This window comes from Melospiza melodia, chromosome 27, assembly GCF_035770615.1.
Source record: "Melospiza melodia melodia isolate bMelMel2 chromosome 27, bMelMel2.pri, whole genome shotgun sequence".
NCBI classification, from domain to species: Eukaryota; Metazoa; Chordata; class Aves; order Passeriformes; family Passerellidae; genus Melospiza; species Melospiza melodia.
In genome coordinates, this window is record NC_086220.1 from 9,834,388 (window position 1) to 9,858,002 (window position 23,615).

Below are 23,615 nucleotides of genomic sequence, written 5' to 3' on the forward strand. Positions count from 1 at the left end.
TTTTCACCCCAAACAAAGCTCTCCCTCCCCTCCCTGCAGCCATTTGTTGATGCTCCCAACACCAGAGCCATCTCAGGGCCCAGCCCCTCTCCCTTTCCCTCCTTGCCTTCGCTTCAGACGTGACCTTTTGATTTCTCGGGTAGAGTGTAAATTACATGTCGCCAGCATAAAATATTAAATCCAATTTATATTTAATTATTGATGTTATTATGTATTCCGTAGTAATGGCAGCAGGAAAAAAAAGAAGATCTCCACCCCACCATTAAAGAGCTCGGTTGCATTAGCAGCTTCTTGAGGTTAAGATTTCTTCCTCCGCTCCTTCTTAACCGTAAGATTGATGGGGATGGGGGGGTTTTGTAAATAGTCTTCCAGAAATATTTTATCTGATTATTGTACCTATAAAAGGGAACCGGGAGGGGGAGAAGGGGCCTTTTCAAACCGCTGATAATTCGCTCAGCTAAAGGGCAAAGAGCTCCCCAGCAAGCCCAGTGCAGGCCCCACAGGCAAAGAGGGGCTGTGGAAACCAGGCTGGGTTTAAGCAGCTGGTGGGGAACCACAGTGGTTTTTCCAGCTGAGATTTAACCAGTCTGTTAAACTCCAGCGTGAGGTTTTTACTAAAATATTAATCAATTCTGCTTAGACTTGATTAAGGTAATTTTCTCCCCATTTATATTTAATGTGGGAGCCAGCCAAGGTGTGCAGGGCTTGGTTGGGTTGGGTTTGTGGACACCCAAAGCAAGGGCTGGGTTCCCACCAGGGCCAAGCTCATCCCACCAGCCCAAAGTGCCACGAGGAAACCCCCAAATCACCTTCACCCCTGGCCACAGCAGCTCCAGGCTCACCGAAACACGGCAATAATTCCATTTATTCCGCAGCGCCCACGCCCCCACCCGCCACAATAAAAAACAGCATTAAACCCAGCATTAAAACCAGCATTATCCCCTCGCTTTAAAATTCAAATCAATAGAGCAAATGGAGAGAATCCGGCTCAAGAAAAGTCAGGAGCAGGAATCCATCTGGGGCTGCCAGGAGGCCGCTAAGTGCTGCGGTGTCACCCGCTGGGTGACAGCCCCTGGGAGCCACCAGCTCTGGGGGCAAAGCCTCTCCAGCCCCCTGGGACCTTCCTGACCAGACAAAGAAATGGGCAATGCCAAGGAAATGCTTCCCTGGTGGGGCTCGGGGCATCCCGGGCAGCGCTGAGAGAAGCAGAGGACGCAGCTCCAGCTAGGGAAGGTACAGGGTGAATATTAGAAGGAATTTTTCACTGAAAGAATAATAAAATGCTGCAATGCCCTTCCCAGGGAGGTGCTGGAATCACCATCTCTGGATGCGTTTAGAAAAGACAGGACATGGCATTTGGTGCTGTAGTTGAGGTGTCGGGGCACAGGTTGGACTCGATGATCTGAGAGGTCTCTTCCAACCTCATCATTCTGTGATTCTGTGATTGATTCTGTGATTAATTCTGGGATTGATTCTGTGATTCTGCGCTGGGCAGGAGCTGCACAGGGACACCCAAAGGCTCTGCAGGGCTCTCTCCTTGCCCTGACCAAACAAATCCATTTAAATTTGCTCTTAAAGCGGCTGTTTGGGACGGAGCTTTCTCCCCTTTAACTTTTGGTTAGAAATGCCCCTCAGCACAGGCCCAGAAACCTCCAGCTCCGTCCTGGTGTTAATTAATGCAATTTGTCGCGCTAATTATCCCCTTCAATCACGGTCTGTGGTGCCCAAACCATTTCCAGCAGAATTCCCAACCCGGACCCCAGCAGCGATTCCCGAATCCTGTTTGCTCACAGCCCCATCTCCTTCTCCTTTATTTAAAGGACATTTCTGTGGATAGGTGACAGCGCAGCCCGAGGTGTTTCAGAAACACCCAAAAACCCCAGCAAGTGCCAGATCCCCACACGAGGAACCCCCCACAGCCTGGATGGTCTGTAATCCCATTTTTACCCCTGCAGCCCCAAATGCAGGTAGCACCAGCACATTCTGCAGGTGACAAAACCTGGAATAAAACTCTGGAACCACTCCGGAATAAAATTTAGGAATAAAACTGAAATAAAACTCTGGAATCGCTCCGGAATAAAATTCTGGAATAAAACTGGAATAAAACTCTGGAATCGCTCCAGAATAAAATTCTGGAATAAAACTCTGGGATCAGTCTGGAATAAAATTCAGGAATAAAACTGGAATAAAACTCTGGAATCACTCTGGAATAAAATTCAGGAATAAAACTGGAATAGAACTCTGGAATCGCTCCAGAATAAAATTCAGGAATAAAACTGGAATGAAACTCTGGAATCCCTCTGGAATAAAATTCTGGAATAAAACTCTGGGATCAGTCTGGAATAAAACTGGAATAGAACTCTGGAATCACTCTGGAATAAAATTCTGGAATAAAACTGGAATAGAACTCTGGAATCACTCTGGAATAAAACTCTGGAATAAAACTGGAATAAAGCTCTGGAATAGAACTCTGGAATCACTCTGGAATAAAACTCTGGAATAAAACTGGAATAAAGCTCTGGAATCACTCTGGAAAAAAAAACGGGAATAAAACTCTGGGATCACTGCCCCGGCGGGGTGAGGGACAGCGAGAGGCCGCTCCCTCCTTTGTGACACCCAGGGTGGGACAGAACCCCCCTTTTTGGGGCAGCAGAAATGTCCCAGCTCGGGGAGGAGGCACAGGACAAATCCCCGGGCTGGGTTTGCCAGGGAGGAGGCAAAGGGAGTGCGCAGAGGGGTGACAATCCCAAACAAGCAATCCCAAACAAGCAATCCCAAGCAATCCCAAGCCCCGCTCGCTGCCTCCCAGCCCATCTGGGTGCGAGGCCCCTCCATCCTGGAGCCGTTTCCCCCTCCCCGCCCCTCTCCGGGCTAATTTTAAATTTTACCCGCTCTGGCCGGGGCTCGCAGCCCCTGGTTCTCGTTACCCCCCCGCCGCGCTCCAGGCACGCAGCATTTTTGCAAAGTTAACGGGGGAGCAGAAATATCCTTGGTTTGGTTTTGTTTGGTTTTTTGGGGGTTTTTTTTCTTTTTTGCCTTTGGCCACTCCGAAGTCGCGCTTCCAAAGTTGGGAAAAAGTTATGAAGTAGTAACAGGCGGGGGGAGAAAAAAGTAAAATAAAATAAAGTAAAAAAAATGTAAAAAAAAAAAAAAAAAAGAACAGGCCAACCCAAAGCCAAGCGACGGCGATTAGACAAAGGCATAAATAACCTCTGGGCTCTGGGGGGTTGATCGCGCTCCAGGGCGAAAGAAGGGAAAAAAACCTCAAAATGTAAAAAACTGCAGTTTGTGTATTTAATAAAAAACAACCAAAACAAGGCAAACGTGCCCAGGCAGTGACGCCAGCCCGGCTGCAGCTCCCCAAACCAGCCGGGGGTCCTGGCCCACAGCAGGGCCTGCTTTGGGGCAAAATCCGCGATTTTGGATTTCCTTCTCCTTGGCACCGCTCGGGCACGGGGGGGGCAGAGACGGAAAACGAGGGAGAGCAGGGAGGGCAAGGAGAGGAGAGCGGCTGGCCCCGGGAGGGACAAAGGGCTCCGAAAGGGACAAAGGGCCCCGGGAGGGACAAAGGGCTCCGAAAGGGACAAAGGGCCCCGGGAGGGACAAAGGGCCCGCTCAGAGCCGCTCGATGGCCCCAGGACGTGGCTGGAGCCGGTGACAGCTCCGAGCAGCACCAGGAGCTGTCCCAGTCCTGCCGGGGGTGAATAAACCCATCCAGGAGCCCCGAATTGGAATAAACCCACCCAGGAGCCCCCGAATTGGAATAAACCCATCCAGGAGCCCCCGAATTGGAATAAACCCACCCAGGAGCCCCCGAATTTCTGCGTTTTCTGCGTTTCACACCCCGAGGGCCGAGCGGGGAGCGCAGCAGAGGGAAGCGGGACGCTGGAGGGACAAGCCGGGGATGGAACCCAAAGCTCCGCATCCCCCTGCGGCCATCCCGGCCCCGGGGACAGCCCGAGGTCCCGGAGGGGAGGAAACGGCCCCGGCGGACGGTGAGGAAGCTGCGGAGCCCTGGCGAACACATGGGCCGGGAGCGAAAGCCAAAAGCAGAAGGAAGCAGAAGGTGACGGCGGAGATACCGTGACTGACGGGACCTTCCCGGCCCGCGGGGGAACCGGCGCGGCCCCGAGGCCGCCGGGGATGGGCCCCGATAGCATCAGATGGCGCCCCGGTGGTGGCGAGGGTGGCAGATGGAGGCGGCGAGCGGGAACACGATTGCAGAAGTGACACCCGCGCCGCTGCTCGGCCGGGCCCGCTGGTTTCTCACCTCAGCTCCCAGAGCGCACTCCCCAAACCCAGCCCTGGATGAGCATCCTCAGAGATCTCCTCACCCCCAGGCGGGCAGAGTGCTGCTACAGGGGTGGGAGCATCCCTGCACCTCTAAATCCCCCCATTCCCCAAAAATCCCCTCTCTCGGGCGCCTTTTCCCCACACCGAACCACCCAAACGCTTTTCCACCGGGGAATTATCGCCTTGGGTTCCTTCCCCAGCTGCCATAAAGGAGGGGAGAGCTCTGAGGGGCTCCCAAAACCAAACCCGAACCTCCCAAAACCAAACCCGAACCTCCCAAAACCAAACCCGAACCTCCCAAAACCAAACCCGAACCTCCAAAAACCAAACCCGAACCTCCCAAAACCAAACCCGAACCTCCCAAAACCAAACCCGAACCTCCCAAAACCAAACCCGAACCTCCCAAAACCGCCTGCCCGACACTCGGGAGGTCTCTGGGCGAGGGATGCTCGGGGCAGGAGCATCTCCCGTGGGACAGGCGGGATGGAGCAGCCCCAGAGCGGAGCTGAACCCGAATTCCCCCTGGAACCGCGGTCCCCGGGCAGCAGCAGCAGCAGCCCCAGCTTGCTCGCAGCCCCGCTCCGCTCCTTTCACCAAAGTCTCACCATATTAAGCAGCTGAACTGCATCATCCGAGGAGTGTCAAATTGGTTTTAGATGGTTCTAATTATAACCAGGAAGTTTTAAAGTGTGTGGGTGGAAAGGAATGCAGCAGATTAATTTAATAGCAGTTACCACGGCACAATGGTGCTTCAATTAAGAGTTCTTTCTGACTGGGATTTGTTGGTTTTGTGTTGGTTTTTTTTTTTTTTTTTTTTTTTTTGTTTTTTGTTTTTTTTTCCCTGTTAATAATAAATGTCACAAATGAGAATAGACATATTACTTCATCAGATGCTTTGGCATATCTCTTCGCAGAGAGCCTTTTGTGCAGAAATAGTAGCTGAAAGGGTAATTTTATGGGGCTTAGCACTCACTTAACACTTTAGGAGCCAAAACGGGGCCTCAGCAGAAACCCAGGAAGCTGCACCTGTTTCCAGAGCGCTGGGGAATGGTGTGCGAGGCACGAACCGGGGCCGAGCATCCTGCTCGGGCGGCTGGGGAGCGCATGGCGAGCGGGAGCCGCGCTCCGGAGCCTCCTGCCGCTGCCCCGGGCTGGGGGCGGCCCCGGGGGCACGGACGGGGACGGGGACGGGGAGGAGGCTCCGTCCCTTTGAACGGCGTGGGGGATCCCAGCCCCGGGGGTCCGCACGGGAAGCGCCGCTCCCGGCCCGGCCCGGGCAGAGGGGCCGCTGTGGGGCGGGCTGGGGCTGTCCGAGGGCTCGGAGCCTTCCCGGGGCCGGGCTGAGCCCCACGGAGCCCTGTGTCACCGTGTCCCTGCGGCAGGGACAGCGCAGCCCTGCGAGCCGCTCTCATTAACGCCCGGCGCTAATTACCCGAGCCGGGTTCCTGTTCCCTCCCGGAGAAGGTTCCTCCGCTGCTGGAAGAGTTCCCCGGCCCCAAATCGCCCTGGTCGGGGTTTGTTTGGTCGGGGTTTACTTTGTCAGGGTTTTGTTTTTTTCGGGGTTTGCTTCGTCGGGGTTATTCTTCCATTTCAGAGGTTGATTTTGGTGGGTTTCGAGGGGGGAGCCCGTTTGGATGGGGGGCAACCCACGGAGAGCCCGAGGCAGGCTGGAAATAACCTGAAATCCTGCCCCATAGAGTCCTTCTGCCCCATAGGTCCTGCCCTATGGATCCCCTGTACCCCATAGATCCTGCCCTATGGATCCCCTGTACCCCACAATCCTGCCCTAGGGATCCCCTGTACCCCATAGATCCTGCCCTATGGATCCCCTGTACCCCATAGATCCTGCCCTGTGGATCCTCTGTACCCCATAGATCCTGCCCTAGGGATCCCCTGTACCCCATAGATCCTGCCCTAGGGATCCCCTGTACCCCACAACCCTGCCCTATGGATCCCCTGTACCCCATAGATCCTGCCCTGTGGATCCTCTGTACCCCATAGATCCTGCCCTAGGGATCCCCTGTACCCCATAGATCCTGCCCTAGGGATCCCCTGTACCCCACAATCCTGCCCTATGGATCCCCTGTACCTCACAACCCTGCCCTATGGATCCCCTGTACCCCACAAATCCTGCTGGATCCCCAGCACCCCAAACTGCCCCATGGTGGGACAGGGACACATCCCAGAGCCCCAAACTGCCCTGATGTGGGACAGGGACACATCCCGGAGCCACCTCACCTCCCCATTCCCCTTTTTCCCCCCCAGCCCTGCCCAAGGAGCCCGGGGGAGCTGCCCTGGCCATGGCTGAGTGCTGGAAAGCAGCAAAGCCCGCCCGCTGTTCCCCAAAATCCGGCTCTGTCTCGGAGATTTGTGTGCGCTGCGATATCGAACCGCTGCCTGGAGGGACTCGGCTACTTAAAAACCCCGCGCAGGAGGCAAACAGGGAGATTTATTATTTTACTTTTGTGGTTTTCAGATAGTTTATGGCACCGGGCTAATAACTGCCGAACCAAAATCTCCATTGATCCGGGGGAAACGTGACGTTATCCTCCCTCCCCGGGCCCCCGGATGAGCTGCTGCCCTCCAGGGATGGCTCCGTCCCAGGGGTGCTTCTGCCAGGTGTCCCACAGCAGGGACAGGAGCAAATCTGGAGCAAATCCTGAGCCCACACCTTCCCTTCCCTTCCCTTCCCTTCCCTTCCCTTCCCTTCCCTTCCCTTCCCTTCCCTTCCCTTCCCTTCCCTTCCCTTCCCTTCCCTTCCCTTCCCTTCCCTTCCCTTCCCTTCCCTTCCCTTCCCTTCCCTTCCCTTCCCTTCCCTTCCCTTCCCTTCCCTTCCCTTCCCTTCCCTTCCCATCCCATCCCATCCCATCCCATCCCATCCCATTCCCCCAGCCCATTGGGGATCCCCATCCATCCCACCCCACTGTCCCCAGCCCACTGCCCCAATTCCAGCTCTGATCCTGGGCTGGAGCACAGGCAGGGAGGGTTTGGGCAAGGCAGCTCCTCATGAGAGCACCAGGGACACCCAGCAGGGCCCTTCCCTGTGATTCCAGAGGGAAAATCAGGAAGGATTTCCCATTTTCCCAATCACAGGGACACCCAGCAGGGCCCTCCCTGTGATTCCAGAGGTAAATCAGGAAGGATTTCCCATTTTCCCCATCACAGGCACACCCAGCAGGGCCCTCCCTGTGATTCCAGGGAAATCAGGGAGGATTTCCCATTTTCCCCCTGGCTCTCTGCTGGCATTAAGGACCAACCACTGCCATCATTTGAACTCCACGATCAGGACCTAATTCAATCCCAGCCTGCTCATTGTTGAGGGCTGAGCATTAGACTGAAAACCTAAGCCAGGCCTGCAGTCATTTGGCTGGGGAGGAATTGATTTTGGCCATCAGCACTTTCTCATTTTCGATGGAGTCCCCACGTAACCAGGTTAATTTCTGTTAATCCCATTAGCCAGGTACTTCTGGCTCTCCGGCCCAATGATTTTGTGTCTGATCTGAAAGATTGCAATTGCAACCCAAGAGGACACAAACAGGAGCCTGTGATGGAGAGGAACCGGCCTGACACAGACCCAGCTTCTCTTCCACCTAAAAACCAAACCCTCTCCAAATTTCCCCCTGCTTAATGACCACACACAGTAAGTTCTGCCCCTAATTAATTTCCCCACAGCTCAGATCCCCCATTTTGCTGGGTTAATGTTATTATTACAAGTCTGACTGTGCCCTGTGCAAGTTCCAGGCCCAGCTTTTATTTTTCTTGACTCATATCAGGGCTGGCTCTCGCCAAGGGCTTCCTGGGGAGGCTGATCCCAGTGCCCCACTGGAGCCAGCCCCAGGGCCCCCAGCCCTGAGGGACCCCCTGGCACTGCCCCAAGGGAGAGGTGCCCCAGGTCTGAGCCCCAGCTGGGGGAAATGGGGGTTCCAAAGGGGGAGTTTTAAAACTGAAAGAGAGGAGTGCCCCCAAAACAGCCAAGGTGGGGCAGGGTCCCCACCTGCCTGGGGACATTGGGGACATTGGTGACTTTGTTGTCACTGCTAATGAGGGCTGGCAGTGGGGTGAGCATCCCTGCACCTCTCCCTGCATCTCTGCATCCCTGCCTGCAGCCTTGCAACCCTGCCTGCATCCCTGCACCTCTCCCTGTATCCCTGCAGCCCTGCCTGCGTCCCTGAACCCCTGTAGCTCTCCCTGCATGCTTGAACGTCTCCCTGCATCCCTGCCTGCATCTCTGCATCCCTGCACCTCTCCCTGCATCCCTGAACCTCTCCCTGCATCCCTGCCTGCATCTCTGCATCCCTGCACCTCTCCCTGCATCCCTGAACCTCTCCCTGCATCCCTGTGTGCATCCCTGCAACCCTGCCTGCATCTCTGGACCCTTGCATCCCTGCATCCCTGCGCCTCTCCCTGCATCCCTGAATCCCTGTGTGCATCCCTGCATCCCTGCAGCTCTCCCTGCAGCCCCGCCCGCCTCCCCTGCTCGCCAGGGCTCCTTCCTTCCGCAGCCGCGGCGCTCGGAGCACGCCCGGGCCGGGGCAGCAGCTGCGGAGCACCCGGAGCTCGCCGGGGCAGGAAACGCCGGCGGTGCCGCAGCTGCTGCGGGGCTGGGCCGGGGCTCACACGCGAGGGACACGTGGCACGGCCCGGTGGCACCGGGGGACACGGGGGGACACCGGGAGGAAGGGATGGGCTGGGCACCGGGGCAGGAGGGACCTGCGGGGACACGGGAGTGACCGTCAGAGACACCAGAGTGACCATCACAGAGCCATGGGGACACGGGAGTGACCATCACAGACAGAGCCATGGGGACACAGGAGTGACCATCACAGAGCCATGGGGACACGGGAGTGACCATCACAGACAGAGCCATGGGGACACGGGAGTGACCATCACAGACAGAGCCATGGGGACACGGGAGTGACCATCACAGCTCGGGGACACGGGAGTGACCATCACAGAGCCATGGGGACATGGGAGTGACCATCACAGCTCAGGGACACGGGAGTGACCAAGACAGAGCTGTGGGGACACCAGTGTGACCCACCCTGGTGCAGGTCCAAGCTGTGGCACTGCAGGTCCGGATCGTGGCATTGCACACCTAAAAGTACGGAATTGCTCACCAAAACCATGGAATTGCACGCCCAAAATATGGAATTGCACACCCAAAACATGGAATTGGAATTGCACACCCAAACACTGGAATTGCACACCCAAACCCCTGAATTGCACACCCCAAAATATGGAATTACACACCCAAAACTTGGAATTGCACACCCAAATCATGGAATCGGAATTGCACACCCAAACCCTGGAATTGCACACCCAAAACTTGGAATTACACACCCAGACCATGGAACTGAAACTGCACACCCAAACCATGGAATTGCACACCCGAGCTCTGGAACTGCACACCCCAAACATGGAACTGCACACCCAAAATATGGAATTGCACACTCAAACCCTAGAATTACAGCACTCAAACCCTAAATCACAGCGCTGCACACCCAACCCCTCCATATCCCTGTCCCCAGGGCTGGGGGCCACACCTCTGGGGTCCCAGGCTCTGTGGCCTCAGGCACAGTGTCACCATTATTTTTCCATTATTTTCCCATTATTTTTCCATTATTTTCCCATTATTTTCCCAGGAACCTCCCAGGCCCCTCCGTTGCCCCTGCCCCAGCCCAGAAGCTGCACCCTGCGATCCCTGATAAGAGCTCAGGGCAGATAAGGGATGCTGCTCCCCAGCCCTGGCCAGCCCGTTCCCCTTTGAGGGGCCCAAATCCACCCGAGATGAGTCAGTTCCTCCAGCTCCAGCCCCTGTTCTACATGGAACTGGAATTTCTCATTTCATTTCGGCCCCGCAGGGGAGGCAGAGCTGCAGGAGACAATGGAGGAACACAAACACTCTGAAATCTAAAAATAAAATAAATGTCAGTGCCAGGCAGAGCAGCCCTGCCTGTGCTCGCTGTCAGCCCTGCAGGAGCTCGGGGATTTGGGAATTTGGGACAATTCCCTCAGCAGTGATGGCTGGAGACAACACCTGGGACAGGACAGAGTTAAAGGAGTAAAGTAGGGGTTTATTAAAAATATTGAAATGTATTTATTAAGAATCCTTCACAGGATACACCTGGGGCAGCACAAGAGCCTGGCCATGGCTACACCCAAGAGTCAGAGTTTTCATTTTTATAAGTTTTGGTCCATTTTCAAATTGGGGTTAATTGTTTGGGGGAGACCCCAAGGGTGGGGCTGTCCTGGGGTGTTTTTAAACCCAGGGAAGTGGAGCTGAGGGGGCCGAGGAGTTCCGGGGAGTTTTCATTCCTTTGGCAGGGGAGGAGAGCAGAGCTGAGGGGAGAAAGGTGTTCTGGGGTGTTTTTAACCCCTGGGCAGCAGCACTGAGGGGACAGAGGAGTTCTGGGGTGGTTTTAATCCCTGAGCAGCGAAGCTGAAGGGGCAGAGGAGTTCTGGGGTGTTTTTAATCCCTTTAGCAGAGGAGAAAAGCGGAGCTGCGGGGCACAGGCCGAGCGAAGCCGCCTCACGGCCGGGGCTGCGTCTCCCTCTGCTGGGCGGCCGCGGCTCCGCTGCAAACCCCGCTCCACGGAGATCGGGACTTTCTTCGCTCAGAAGTTGCAACAAAACCTTTTTTCTTTCTTTTATTTTTTTTTCCCCCTGTAACGTTGCCCTGTTTTGGGTCTCCTGAGGGATTTTGCGGATTTTGGGAGAATTCCAGGGTCCAGCGGCGGCAGCACCTCCCGCCCGCTGGGGGGCGCCCTGCAGGACGCGCCAGAACCCGGAAGTGCCGGAAGCGGCGGAAGGCGGAAGTGCCGGCGGGGCGCCATGGCGGCGGCGGTGTCGGCCCTCAGCAGCCTGGGGGTGCCCGAGGCCGATGTTGGGGTGAGGCGGGGACGGGATCGGGCGGGACGGGGGTCCCGGCTCCTCCCGGGGCTCCTGCCTGAGTGCGGGTCCTTGCAGAGCGAGGAGGAAGAGGAGGAGGAGCAGGCAGAGCCCGGCCCGGCCGCGGCGAAGGCGGCGGAGCAGAGGCGGGAGGAGCGGCTGCGCCGGTTCCGGGAGCTCCACATGAAGCGGGTACGGGACCAGAACCGGGCTCAAACACTGCCTGGCTGGCGCTGGGGGTCGGGCTGGGCGATCTTCCAGCCCTGATTGCTCTGGGGTTGTTCGGGGTGGGTTTGTGCCCGGGGGGTTCGGGGTTGTTCGGTTCTGTTCCCCTCGGGGTTTGGGGATTATTCCCCTCGGGGTTGTTCTCTTTCTCTCTCTCTGTGCTGGAGTTTTGCCCTGTTTGGTTCCAGTACGAGGCCTGCAAGCTGAACAGCCAGGAGGTGGTGGAGGAGGACAAGAGGCTGAAGCTGCCCCCGAACTGGGAAGCTAAAAAAGCTCGGCTGGAGTGGGAGCTGCAGGTGCAGGAGAAGAAGAAGGTAAAGAACTGCCCCAGAGCCCGGGGTGTGAGCTGGGATTAGCAAAGCTGGGCTGTGCAGAGCTAGGTTTAGCAAATCATCTCTCTCAGGAATGTGCAGCCAGGGGTGAGGACTACGAGCGGGTGAAGCTGCTGGAGGTCAGCGCTGAGGATGCCGAGAGGTGGGAGAGGAAGAAGAAGAAGAAAAACCCCGACCTGGGCTTCTCAGGTGAGATTAAAAATTGTATAAAATATATTAAAAATGCTATAAAATACCTAAAATTATGCTATTTGTATATAAAATGACAGATTACACTATAGAAAAAGCAGGTAAAAGGGATTACAAATTGTACTGTAGCAGAATCTTTGTGGTCAGTAATAACTTGCAAAAGCCAATGTGATAAAATACATTAAAAATTGTATAAAATACATAAAATAATGCTATAAAATACATAAAATGCTGTAATATATATATAAAAATTCCATAGAATGCATCACAAATGCTATAAAATATGTAAAATAGTGCTGTAAAAGCCAATAAATGCCATCACTTTTTAACCCAGACTACGCGGCGGCGCAGCTGCGCCAGTACCAGCGGCTCACCCGGCAGATCAAGCCCGACCTGGAGCAGTATGAGAAGCTCAAGGAGCAGCAGTGAGTCCTGGTGTCAGTCCCTGAGGCATCTCTGAGGGCTCAGCACACCCTGAAACCCCTCCTGCCTGTCCTGTACTCTCAGTGGCCCTGCTTCAGGAGGGATGGGGGTAATTATTGAGGTTCATTTCTCCCAGTTTGGCACTGGAGGAAATACTCACCCAGCGAGGTCACGTTCCAGTGTGTAATCAGGCATTTCCTGGAGCAGGGTTTGGGTTCTTAAGCTGGATTTAAGGACTGAGACCTGCCCAGATTGCACTCAGACAGGTTTCTGGGGGTCTCTGTATCTTCCAGAGGCACCTGCTGGTCCCTCTGTTGGGTTTAATGTTGACATTTGTCATCTGAGTCTGGGATTGGCACAGCTGAGCGAGGTGTGACAGGGGAACTCAGGCAAAAGCAGGGAAACCACGAGGACAGGGACAGGAGAAGGGTGAGGGGATCAGAGTGAAAGAGGGGAGATTTGGGTTGGAAATTGGGAAGCAGCTCTGCCCTGTGAGGGTGGGCAGGCCCTGACAGAGGTTTCCCAGAGGGCTGTGGCTGCCCCTGCATCCCTGGCAGTGCCCAAGGCCAGGCTTGGAGCAATTAGGGATGGTGGGAGGTGTAGGGGTGGCACTGGCTGGGCTTTAAGGTCCCTGCTGGGATCCCCAGGAGCCTCAGCACTGCCAGGTGTGTAACTGTGCTCTCCCACAGCGGGGAGGCCCTGTACCCCACCTCCAACAGCCTCCTGCACGGCACCCACGTGCCCTCCAAGGAGGGCGTGGACAGGATGGTGGCAGACCTGGAGAAGCAGTGAGTACAGGGGGGGCACGGAGGGAGGGCAGGGCAGGGCAGGGGGTGCCTCAGGGCAGGGCTCAGCCCCTGCTGCCCCCCAGGATCGAGAAGAGGGAGAAGTACAGCAGGAGGCGACCCTACAACGACGACGCCGACATCGACTACATCAACGAGAGGAACGCCAAGTTCAACCAGAAGGCCGAGAGGTTCTACGGGAAATACACAGCTGAGATCAAGCAGAACCTGGAGAGGGGCACGGCTGTGTGAGCCTGCCTGGCACTGCTCGGAGCCTGGGCCCCGTGAGCCTGCCTGGCACAGCTCACTCCTGGCTCCTCCGTTGCCGTTTTGTGTAGATTGTAGCTGTTGCTGTCTCGTAGTGTGCTGAACGATGTACAGAATTCAGCTGTAAATAGCTTTGGCTGCAGGAGTAGCCAGGTTCTGCCTTTCATGCTCTAAATAAACTCTTTGGTCTAATTTGGGAGTCCATTTGAGATTTTGTTTGCCAGCAGGATGAGGAGCAGTGACATTGCCATGGAAAGGCAGCTCCCCTCTGTCCCTCAGGAATTCCAAGGTGGGATTTCCCCCTGTCCAGCCTCACCCACAGGGACAGGATGGACACAGAACCCTCCCACCCATTCAAGCCTTAATTAAAGAAATTTCAGACACGAGCAGTCCAATTTAGTTTATTTTATTAATAATTTATTTATACAAAAGCCAAATTAACCAGTTACTCCCAGTCCATGCAAGAGCTTCTTGTCTTTCTGAACTCCTTTCTCCTGGAGCAGAGGTCTGGAACCCTCCTGCACTTTTACCTTCCTGCCTCACAGGGAGGCTCATCTTAAACCCCAAATAAACACAAAGCTGTAGTAACTGGAGACAGTTCTGTGGCAGGCAGCTAAAATCCTACACAATCTCCATTTCCAGAGGGGACCCAGGGAAGGAAGAGGCCTGGATCAAGGCAGGATCCACTTTTGGAATGATGCTGCTGGGAGTGCAAGGGAAACCCAGAAATAACCACATGGACTCAGGCCTAACACCTGACATAGCCAGTGCAAAACTAAACTTTATTCACTTAAAGTAAACAGTTACACAAGGGAAATCCAGGTGTGCAAAGAACAGCTACTCAACTATGGTTTAGAAAAAGTTACCCACCTGCAAGTTCTAGTCCAATAAAGCAATATAAAATATTTACAAATATACACAAGATTCCCATCTTGGCTTCTGGATCTGTGTGCTCTCTATCTGAAAGAGAAACCTAAGATTCCAAAAATTAAGACCTCAAAATAAATACTCAGTATTAACAAGTCTTCAAGCCCTCGTGAGTGTCCCTGTGTGCTGAGGGTGCTGCAGTGCCAGGAGCTCCCCTCAGCGTGCCCGGAACAGGGAGCTTTTGGGTGAGAAGTTCAGGAATGTTTTCTTCTCCTCCTTCTTGACAGGAACCCACTGCCCATAGGGGCTTCCCTTCCTGTCATCCTCCCTGGGTGGAGAAACCACTGGCTCCTTAACCACAGTGTGGCTCACTGGCTTCTGCAGGACAGGCTTGGCCATTGTGTTCTAGGAAAAAAAAAAAAATTTCCTGTAAAAAAAGTGCTAAAACCAAAGGGTTTATCTGTACTGGTCTGATAAATCATACACATGTTTTCTCTCCAGCTCCTGGAATTCCTGATGCCTACACTGGGTATCAATCACATGCACTTAACACAGGAGGAATCCCTGAATCACGAATTTGCATTACTAGAGCACGTAACTTGAGATAAGCTGTGTTTTAAACTGGTTCTAGTTCTGAATTGTTCAGATCGAAGGCAAACACTTAATTCAGACACACTGCTGAGGGGTGTTCAGGGTGCTCTACCAACTCCTGCAGGGAAATTACTACCAACATTAAATTCCTTTTGTTTCTGAGGTGATTATTTGAGAACAGCCCGAGCAGGGACTGCATCACTCACATTAGGGCTGAAGGAAATGCTCCTCTGGATGGTTGCTCTCTCCATGCCAGCCTTGCTCACGTCCTCAGCTGCACTCCCAGGTTGCTAAAGAAGAGCAGACACAGCTCAGGAGGGGATCCCTGACCCAGGGCACAGCACAGCTTTCTCTGCAGTGGTTCACATTTCATCTAAAGGAGCTGGGAAGCTACAGCAGGGCCGAGCCCAGAGTGCAGCTGTGCCCATTCTGGGCCTTGGAGGCAGCTCCAGCCCCGTCCAGCCCAGAGAGGACTCGGGGTCACAGCACGAGCTCCACACAGAGCAGGGCCAGCAGCTCTGCACACCCCTCCTCTGGACAACAACAACAAACTTATCTGCAAGGGATGCACGCCTCTTCTTCTGTACTCTCTCAACATCTGCAATATATTGCATATGTTTATGAAAGGGATGCCTGCACCATTTGTGTCAAACCCTCAGCAAATTCACTTCCCTTTGCAAGAGCAGCACCTGAGCCAGGCAGTGGCTGCAGGTTTGTATTTACTGTGACTCAGGGGAACACACCACAACAAAACCAAACTAAAATTCACTTTAAGCTGCTCGAGTTTCTCCCTCCCTTCAATTCACAGCAGCTACAGCCCACAAAGTCCCTTAATTACCACCAGATTTTCTTCCTCATGTCTGGAACCATAGTCATGATTTCTATAAGACAGAAATAAAGTATGTAAAATGCATTGTGTGCTTGGGTATGGAATTTCTGGGAAACAGTTTGTTGCACATGAAAAGCTTTTAACAGTTTAAAAATGCAGAAAGATTTAACCTTAAAAAAAAAAAACCAAAAAAAAAAAAAAAACAAAACAAAAAACCTCCGGATATTCACTAGGTTTGGCAAGGAAACTCCTGATCTTAGGTCAGAAGGCATAAACCAGTGGAATTCATGGGAATTATCCCATGAGGAGAACGAGTCAAAGGAAAAGTCTCCTCCTTCCCCAGCTGTCCCTACTGGACACTCAGGGATCAACCAGAGGCCCTCTGTGCTTCCAGCTTAAGGCAGAGCCTCGAGGCTTCTGGAGAAGTTTTAGTTCAAGAGTTTGAGCTCGTAAGCACAACCTCTACAGATGAACTACAGCACAGCCATGCAGACAAGTGCAAGAGGTGTTTACCTTGTCAGGAGAACACTCCATACTTACCTCAGCTGACTCCGTGGGCTCCTCACGCTCCTGCTTCTCGGTTTTGATCTCCTTGGCAGGAGCAGAGATCTTCAGGCTGGCTGGCAGGACAATGTTGTCTGTTCCCAGAGCTTTGGCTGCATTGGCTTTTGCAATTTCCAGGAGTTCCCTCTTGTCTACAAGAGGAAGGATTAAAAAAGTGCTTTGTGTCACATTAAAATCCATGTGTACCTACTCAAACCTAAATCCTGCACGTTTTACATCCATTCAATCATCAGCTAGGACTGATCTCATCACAGCCTGTCCCCTGTGCCAATTAACGTTCTGAAGAACAATTTTTATTGCAGCCTTGGCTTTTGCTATTTGCAGGAGTTCCCTATGGTCTACAAGAGGAAAGAATAAAAAAAAAAAAATGCTTTGTGTCACATTAAAATCCACGTGTATCTACTCAAGCCTAAATCCTGCAGGCTTTACATACAATTATCAACTGGGCCTGATTTCATCACAGCCTGTCCCCTGCACCAATTAACACTCTGAAGAACAATTTTTATTACATCTGTAATGCAATTTTTAACGCATCTGTCCAACCACACTGAGGTTTCCTTCACTCAGGCTTTACAAAGCAAGCAAGCAAAGGACAGACAATGTGCCCGGCCCACCCACCCCTGCCGTCAGTCTCTCCCCAAGCCCTCTCAGGTACCTTTCTCGCTGAGGTGCAGCGGCGAGTGGCTCCGGGAGCGCGTGCGGGAGCGGCTCCTCCAGCCCCGGTAGGCCTCGGGGTACACGGTTCTGCCGAAGCCGTAGTAGCGGCGGCCGCGGGAGCGGGAGCGGCTGCGCGAGTACGAGCGGCGGTAGCAGGGCCTGCCGCGGGACCAGGAGCGGGAGCGGCGCCGGCCGTAGCGGTGCCGGTAGCGCCGGGGCCGGTAGCGGGAGCCGCGGGAGCCGCGGTAGCGCCGGGAGCCGCGGGAGCGCGAGCGGCTGCGCGAGTAGGAGCGGGAGCGGCGCCGGGAGCGGCGGGAGCGGCGCCGCCGGGAGCGGGAGCGGGACCGGGAGCGGCTCCAGCTGCGCGAGGAGCGGCCCGAGGAGCTGCTGGAGCTGGAGCTGCGCGAGGAGCGGCTGGAGGAGCGGCTGGAGCCCGAGCAGCTCCGCCGGGAGCCCCGGCGCTCGGGAGAGTCCCGGTGCTGGGGAGAGCCCAGCCTCAGGTCATCCATGAACTCTGTCATGCCGGCCGTCTGCGCCGCGCTGCCTTTCTGTGCGCTGTCAGCCTCCGCCTCGGCTCTGCCTGCTGCTCGGCAGTGCCCCGTCTCTGTTCCTGGAGGGAGAGAGGCACGGGCAGAGTTTATGGCACCGGGGCACTTCCTCAGCACAACAAACGCGGTGACACACAGAGGCCAGGGATAATTAAACAGCCCAACCACCCCCGGCCATCTGCCAGTGACAGCTCAGCTCCCTCTCCTACAGTCTGCCACAAAACTGAAACACCAGGAATTAAACACCTCAACAACCCCAGCTATCTTCCAGTGACAGCTCAGCCCTGCAATTCCCCCTCCTGCACTCAGCCACAAAACTGAAACACGAACTTGTGTGAAAAAAGAAAGGCTCCAGTTTAAAGCATGAGTGGTTGGTTCTGTGTGGAATTCTGGAGAGAAGTAAGTCTGTGTGGGTTTTAAGTGTAATTCCTTTTGCAGTACCTTTTTTCCCTCCAAAAAGGAGGAAAATCTTGATATTCTTGAAAGAATTTTCAAGGTCTTCCATCACCCACTATGATACATCTATGATACAAAATGACCATTTGCCTGCAGCTCAGTACAAAGTGAGGAGTTTTCCGCTTACACTTCCCCACATGTTCTTACTCAACAAGACAAAATGAAAGTATCTTTTAAGTATAAAGCAGCTGAAATCTCGCCTGTATTTCGTTATAAAACTCGCGGCACACAGGCCCACACATCCCAGCAGTGCGTGCAACAAGCTGCTGTTCAAAACGCTCTGTGCAAAGCCGGGTGATGATTCAGTGCCCGTGACTCGCACAGGACGCGATGCCTCTTATATTAATAATTAAAATGGCTGTCCCTGGAGTGGCAGCCATTTTATGGCTACAAAGGTTACTCGGGGTAAGGATCTTATCACAAGACCTAAGCCCGGAGTTACGTAACCAGTTTACAGTTTAGGGAAGCTCGCTCTGACACGGAATTTCTATTTAGCGCTCGGCGCAAAGCGAGGTTAGGCAACAAATCCAACCCCCGCACTGAAATCTATTTAAAATATAACTTGCGGGACAGCTGTCAGACGCACTTTTCTCGCTACTACTCCACGTAAAGTTTCACTATTTCACCTCTACGCCAGAGCCAAGGTCACACTGCCGGGACGGAAATGAGAGAAATCCCCGGCTGCCATCGCCACCCCGCTCCCGGCCCGTGTCCCGCCCGGTCCGTGGGGGCCCAGGGCCGGTCCGGACCCCCCGGTCCCTCCCGGTCCGTCCCGGTCCCGCACTCACCGCTGGGCGCTGCCGGGCACGCACCGCGCTGGTTCCCCTGAGGCACCTGCGCGCTCCTGGAATAAAACAGATAAAAACCCATAAAAACCCACCCGAGAGCGATCCACGGCCCTCACCCCGCAGCGGCCACCGGGACCGGCCGCTCCCGCCTCCTCCCCCCCGGCCGTGCTCCGTCCCGCCGCCTCACCGGCTCCAGCCCGCCGGGCTGCCCCCGCACGGGTCCTGAGGGGAGAGCCCCGCTTCGTGAGTCACCCCCATAGCGCCGGGCCCGCTGCGCCAGCCGCGATCGGCGATAGAAGCGCGATTCAAGAGCGATAGACGAGCGACAAAACCTCAGCTGCCGCCGCCCGCCAGCGACTGAGGGCGGCCCCAGAACCTTCCAGAACGTCCCTCCCGTTACGCAACCCCCGCGCTCGCGGCGCACGCGCCGGCCCCGCCCCGCGAACGGCGGCCCCGCCCCCCCGCCGGCACTGCGCGCGCGCGCTGCGCCTGCGCGCGGCCGCCGCCGCCGCGTCCCGTGACGGTGCGCGAGGGATGCGCGGGGAGCGCGCGGGGCCGGGGGCGCGCACGGTGCGGGGGATGCGGGAGATGCGCGGGGTGCGGGGATTGGGGTGCGGGGGATACAGGGATTGGGGTGCAGGGATTGGGGTGCGGGGGACGTGCGGGGGTTGGGGTGCGGGGGATGCGGGAGATGCGCGGGGTGCAGGGATTGGGGTGCGGGGGATACAGGGATTGGGGATTGGGGTGCGGGGGATGCGCGGGGTGCAGGGATTGGGGTGCGGGGGATACAGGGATTGGGGTGCGGGGGATACAGGGATTGGGGTGCGGGGGATGAGCGGGGTGCGGGGGATGCGGGTGATGTCGGGGATGTGCGGGGTGCAGGGATTGGGGTGCGGAGGATGCGTGACCCGGGTGCGGGGGATGCGCGGGGTGCCGTGACCGGGGTGCGGAGGCTGTGCGAGGGATGGAGGCATTGGGGTGCGGAGGATGCGCGACACGGTGCGCGCCCCGTGACCGAGCGGGGGTGCCCCGGTGCGATCCGGCGGCGGTGCCCGGTGCTCGGGCGGTGCCGCGCCCCGCGGATCCCCGGTCCCAGCGCGGACGGAGCCGCCGTTTCCTCTCGTTTCCCCCGCAGTCGCGGAGCCATGTCCGGGTTCCTGGAGAGCCTGCGCTGCTCGGAGTGCGTGGACTGGGGCGAGAAGCGCAACACCATCGCCTCGGTGGCCGCGGGGGTGCTGGTACGGCCCGCCCTGCTCCCCACTTTGGGCTCGTTCTGGGTTTTCCGAACTCGGATCAAAATCAGGAGCGGCTTGGGAGCCTCTTGTCCCGCGTTACAGGATGGGAGGAAGCGGCCTCAAGTTGGATAAAAGGGGAATTTCTGCGTGCAGGATGGTCAGGCAGTGCTGGAGTCACTGTCCCTGGGAATGGTTAAAAATACCTGGATTTTTGGCGCATTTGGGCACGGGTTTAGTGGGTTTGAAATTGATGATTTTAGAAGCTGCTCCAGCCTCAGCAATCCCAGGGACAGGAAGAACAGGGATACATTGTCCCCGTGTGAAGCAGCAGAGTTACTGACAAAATCCAGCCTGGTTTCCTCCGTCCATTTTTTAAATTTCACCGTTTTTTGCGTTTTTCACAATGTGGAAATAACTGCTGGAGTGGGCAAACCCCTGGCTCTGCAGCCAGCCTGATCCCAAAGTAATGGTGTCAGTTTAGTCTGGGTTGGAGGCTGTCAGGCTGGTCAAATATTGATGTTTTATTAGAGCCATCTCAGGCTGAGGACAGGCTGTGTCTGTGGTTTAAACTCTGTATTTTAAGCTCTATCTGTATTTTAAGCTCTATCTGCATTTTAATCTCTGTATTTTAAGCTCTATCTGCATTTTAATATCTGTATTTTAAGCTCTATCTGCATTTTAATCTCTGTATTTTAAACTTTATCTACATTTTAACCTCTTTTCCCCCCCAGTTTTTCACCGGCTGGTGGATCATCATTGATGCTGCTGTGAAATACCCTCAGATGGAAGATTTCAACCATTCCTACCACGCCTGTGGGGTGATAGCCACCATTGCATTCCTCATGTGAGTGTGGAAAAGTTAAATTTTAATTTATTAAATTTAACATTAATTTAAATTTATTAAAATTTTAAAAGCTTAATGGTCATGAAATAGTACATTTATAAATTATTTTATAGTATATTTAATAAATTTTTAAAAGTATACAATATATAAATTATTTAGTATCTATTAGTAGCATTAGTATTATTTATTATTATTTATTATTATTATTAATATTATTTAGTATATAGTATTAATATTAGTATTATTTAGTATTACTATTATTTAGTATATAGTATATAAATTATTTATAAATTATAAATCATTTTCTCCAATGACACTGGACAAACCAACAGTCCATCAAATTTCTCCTTCTCTGTAAAAGAATGCAAACCAATAAGTTATTTACAGAAAGTGTGTGACAAAGTTCATTACAAGAATGTAAACATCAGAAAGCTTGGAAAATCTTTAAAAATCAGGGTGAAAGTCATAAGATGTGCACTTCTCACACAAGGCCCCACCCCAGCAGGGCAGTGAGAGTGAAAAGGAGATTTTTAATGCCATTTTTAATGCCATTTTTGTCCCCTTTTGCCCAGGATCAACGCCGTGTCCAACGGGCAGGTGCGGGGGGACAGCTACAGCGAGGGCTGCCTGGGCCAGACAGGTACCAGGGATGGGGTCCCTGCTAATTTTATATTTAAAAAAAAAAAAAGAACTTTTTTGGGGGGATTTTTGTTCTGGGAAGCTGAGAAGCTTCAGAGAAAAATGAAAATTGTAATTATCTGATTTGTTTTTCTTGTGTTTTGTTGTTTTGGAGACTGTTTATTTAACAGGTGATTGTTTTATCGGTTTCACGTAAATTATTTTTATTTATCAGGGGCTATTATTGATTATATAGTATTATATATTTATTATATATTATATTGTATATATTATAATATATACTATTTACTATATATCATATAATATTTATTATTTATTACTTTTTATATTGTTTTTGTTAATCAGGGGCTAAGCTGTGTCAGAATCTGGAAAGAGAGTCGCCAGTATTTGTTAGTTTCTTTTAGCTTTTTGTTTGTATTTTTTGGTATTTTTTAGTATAGTTTTAGTACGGCATTTTTAAATATAATATAGAAAATAATTTATAAAATTGCTTTATAATAATTTATGTTTCTATAATGTATCTTATATGATAGAATTTATACTATATATTATATAGTATATAATATATTTGTATAATATATTTATATTTTTAATATAAATTATTTATTCATAAGAATTTTATTTATTTATAAAATATTAAAATAGCTCTTTAAGACCATAGATTCATCATTCCTTCCAACGATGGGGGTCTCAGAAAGTGCAACAGGGGGGTTTGTGAGGGTCCCACGGGCACAGCACATCCCCATCCCATTGCAGGGGCTCGCATCTGGCTCTTCATTGGCTTCATGATGGCTTTTGGCTCCCTCATTGCCTCCATGTGGATCCTCTTTGGGGGCTACGTGGTTAAAGGTAAGAGCTGAGCCTGTTTTTGGGGAGTTTCAGTTTCTAAAATCCACTGTTCTGCATTTTAGGACTGGTATTTAGAAGCCCAGTTTGAATACCTTGCCCCTACACTCCACTCTCCCATATCATTACTGATATTGGGATGGATCTGATCTGTTTCTAAGAACAAACTTCCTCTACAAACCCAGCTGGGAACTCCATGGATGTAATTAAATGCTGCAGTTTTAAGGGAATCATTCCCTGGGTGAAGATTTATTCCCAGAACACAAATTACTGAGCTCCTGCAGATTGCTCCCAAAGCCTCTCTGCTAAATTAGCACAAGGGAGATGACATGTCAGAAATGGGATAGGCTTGAAAATTACTTCAAAAAAAATTATGGAGTTTTTTTTTCCCTCTTAGAAAAACCAGTGGTGTACCCAGGAATAGCAGTGTTTTTCCAGAATGCGTTCATTTTTTTTGGGTAAGACTGACCTCTTTTATTTGTTTACCATTTAATTTTAATGATAGAAAACTGAAACTCGCTGTGATCTGCTGTGCTGAAGTCCTGTTTTGTGAGCAGATCTGTGTGAATAAATGGGATCTGCCTGCAGAAGAAGTGGGTTAACAAATCCTCCTTGAAACCCTGGGTTTTAAACAAGAGGAGATTTAAACAAGGTTTTTGTGGTGTCCCTTTGTGTTCCCACAGGGGCCTGGTGTTCAAGTTTGGGCGCACGGAGGATCTGTGGCAGTGAACCCCCCCTGGGCTTTACCTGCACCCCCAGAGTTTTGTAAAACCATTTTGTAAACCTTCCATCGTGTCTGAAGAGAAATCAAGCAAAGCTGAAAGCACTAAATCCAGCTCTATTCTGGTTATTTTTTTTACTCTTGTACGTCCACTTCAGCGTTGTGGTGTTTTCGAGAAACGTAAAATTCCTACAAACAACAGTGGAGTCACTTTTCTAAAATGATGTTTGTTACAAATAAAAGGAGAGTGGGACATGGATGTATTTAACCAGCTCTTTCTATGATGTTATTTACACTCCAAGACTTATTAAAAATGCATTTAAACAACCTTTTAACAGATATTTATTAAATATTTCCTATATCTGGGCAATATAACCATTTCTTCAATTTCAAAAGTTGCTGGTGTGTGGCTTTTCTTGTGTCATTCAGAACTGGGGTGGTTTGGGATTTTTTTTCCCCCCCCCATGCCTGAATATTTCCTTATGCTGTGGTGATAAAGAGGAGGTGTCTGGGAAGTACCAACTCCCAGTTGTGTGTAGAAGGTTTGGGAGCTGCTGAGCTCCTGCTGCCTCTCAGGAGGAAAAATCCTAAGGAAAGGATTTTCCATAAAAGATGGCTGTGACATCAC

General features: G+C 52.6%; 3 protein-coding genes across 5 annotated transcripts; 2 read left to right on the top strand and 1 right to left on the bottom strand.

The window, feature by feature from the left end:
• Positions 1–11,108: 11,108 nt before the first annotated feature.
• SYF2 (SYF2 pre-mRNA splicing factor) lies at positions 11,109–13,594 on the top strand. Its single transcript, XM_063177516.1, has 7 exons — positions 11,109–11,181; positions 11,260–11,373; positions 11,595–11,720; positions 11,810–11,927; positions 12,262–12,352; positions 13,040–13,138; positions 13,222–13,594. Exons 1-7 carry the CDS (start codon positions 11,125–11,127, stop codon positions 13,385–13,387), a joined length of 771 nt encoding a protein of 256 aa, XP_063033586.1. The 5' UTR covers positions 11,109–11,124; the 3' UTR covers positions 13,388–13,594.
• A 571-nt stretch (positions 13,595–14,165) lies between these two features.
• RSRP1 (arginine and serine rich protein 1) lies at positions 14,166–19,078 on the bottom strand. The gene is made up of 6 exons (XM_063177227.1): positions 18,890–19,078; positions 18,703–18,758; positions 16,909–17,520; positions 16,230–16,384; positions 15,067–15,150; positions 14,166–14,674 (listed from the first exon to the last, which is right to left on the bottom strand). The coding sequence occupies exons 1-6, from the start codon at positions 18,958–18,960 to the stop codon at positions 14,486–14,488; spliced, it is 1,167 nt and encodes a 388-aa protein (XP_063033297.1). The 5' UTR covers positions 18,961–19,078; the 3' UTR covers positions 14,166–14,485.
• Positions 19,079–19,177: 99 nt separating this feature from the next.
• On the top strand, positions 19,178–23,314 carry TMEM50A (transmembrane protein 50A). 3 transcript variants are annotated; one of them, XM_063177444.1, is made up of 7 exons: positions 19,178–19,225; positions 19,838–19,940; positions 20,669–20,781; positions 21,354–21,421; positions 22,177–22,269; positions 22,664–22,724; positions 22,950–23,314. In XM_063177444.1, the coding sequence occupies exons 2-7, from the start codon at positions 19,848–19,850 to the stop codon at positions 22,993–22,995; spliced, it is 474 nt and encodes a 157-aa protein (XP_063033514.1). In that variant the 5' UTR covers positions 19,178–19,225; positions 19,838–19,847; the 3' UTR covers positions 22,996–23,314. The 3 variants fall into 3 exon arrangements, with proteins under 3 accessions (XP_063033514.1, XP_063033515.1, XP_063033516.1); XM_063177445.1 differs by lacking the exon at positions 19,178–19,225 and adding an exon at positions 19,249–19,272; XM_063177446.1 differs by lacking the exon at positions 19,178–19,225 and adding an exon at positions 19,384–19,402.
• Positions 23,315–23,615: the final 301 nt, after the last annotated feature.

Excerpts from the sequence above, each read along its gene's own strand:
- SYF2 (XM_063177516.1), top strand. The coding sequence starts at position 11,125 with ATGGCGGCGGCGGTGTCGGCCCTCAGCAGCCTGGGGGTGCCCGAGGCC. Across the intron at positions 11,374-11,594 it reads GGGAGCTCCACATGAAGCGG|TACGAGGCCTGCAAGCTGAA; the intron begins GTACGGGACCAG and ends GTTTGGTTCCAG. Across the intron at positions 11,928-12,261 it reads CCCCGACCTGGGCTTCTCAG|ACTACGCGGCGGCGCAGCTG; the intron begins GTGAGATTAAAA and ends TTTTTAACCCAG.
- RSRP1 (XM_063177227.1), bottom strand. The coding sequence starts at position 18,960 with ATGGGGGTGACTCACGAAGCGGGGCTCTCCCCTCAGGACCCGTGCGGG. Across the intron at positions 17,521-18,702 it reads GTGCCCGGCAGCGCCCAGCG|GAACAGAGACGGGGCACTGC; the intron begins GTGAGTGCGGGA and ends CTCTCCCTCCAG. Across the intron at positions 16,385-16,908 it reads GCTGCACCTCAGCGAGAAAG|ACAAGAGGGAACTCCTGGAA; the intron begins GTACCTGAGAGG and ends TTCCTCTTGTAG.
- TMEM50A (XM_063177444.1), top strand. The coding sequence starts at position 19,848 with ATGTCCGGGTTCCTGGAGAGCCTGCGCTGCTCGGAGTGCGTGGACTGG. Across the intron at positions 20,782-21,353 it reads GCCACCATTGCATTCCTCAT|GATCAACGCCGTGTCCAACG; the intron begins GTGAGTGTGGAA and ends CCTTTTGCCCAG. Across the intron at positions 22,725-22,949 it reads AATGCGTTCATTTTTTTTGG|GGGCCTGGTGTTCAAGTTTG; the intron begins GTAAGACTGACC and ends GTGTTCCCACAG.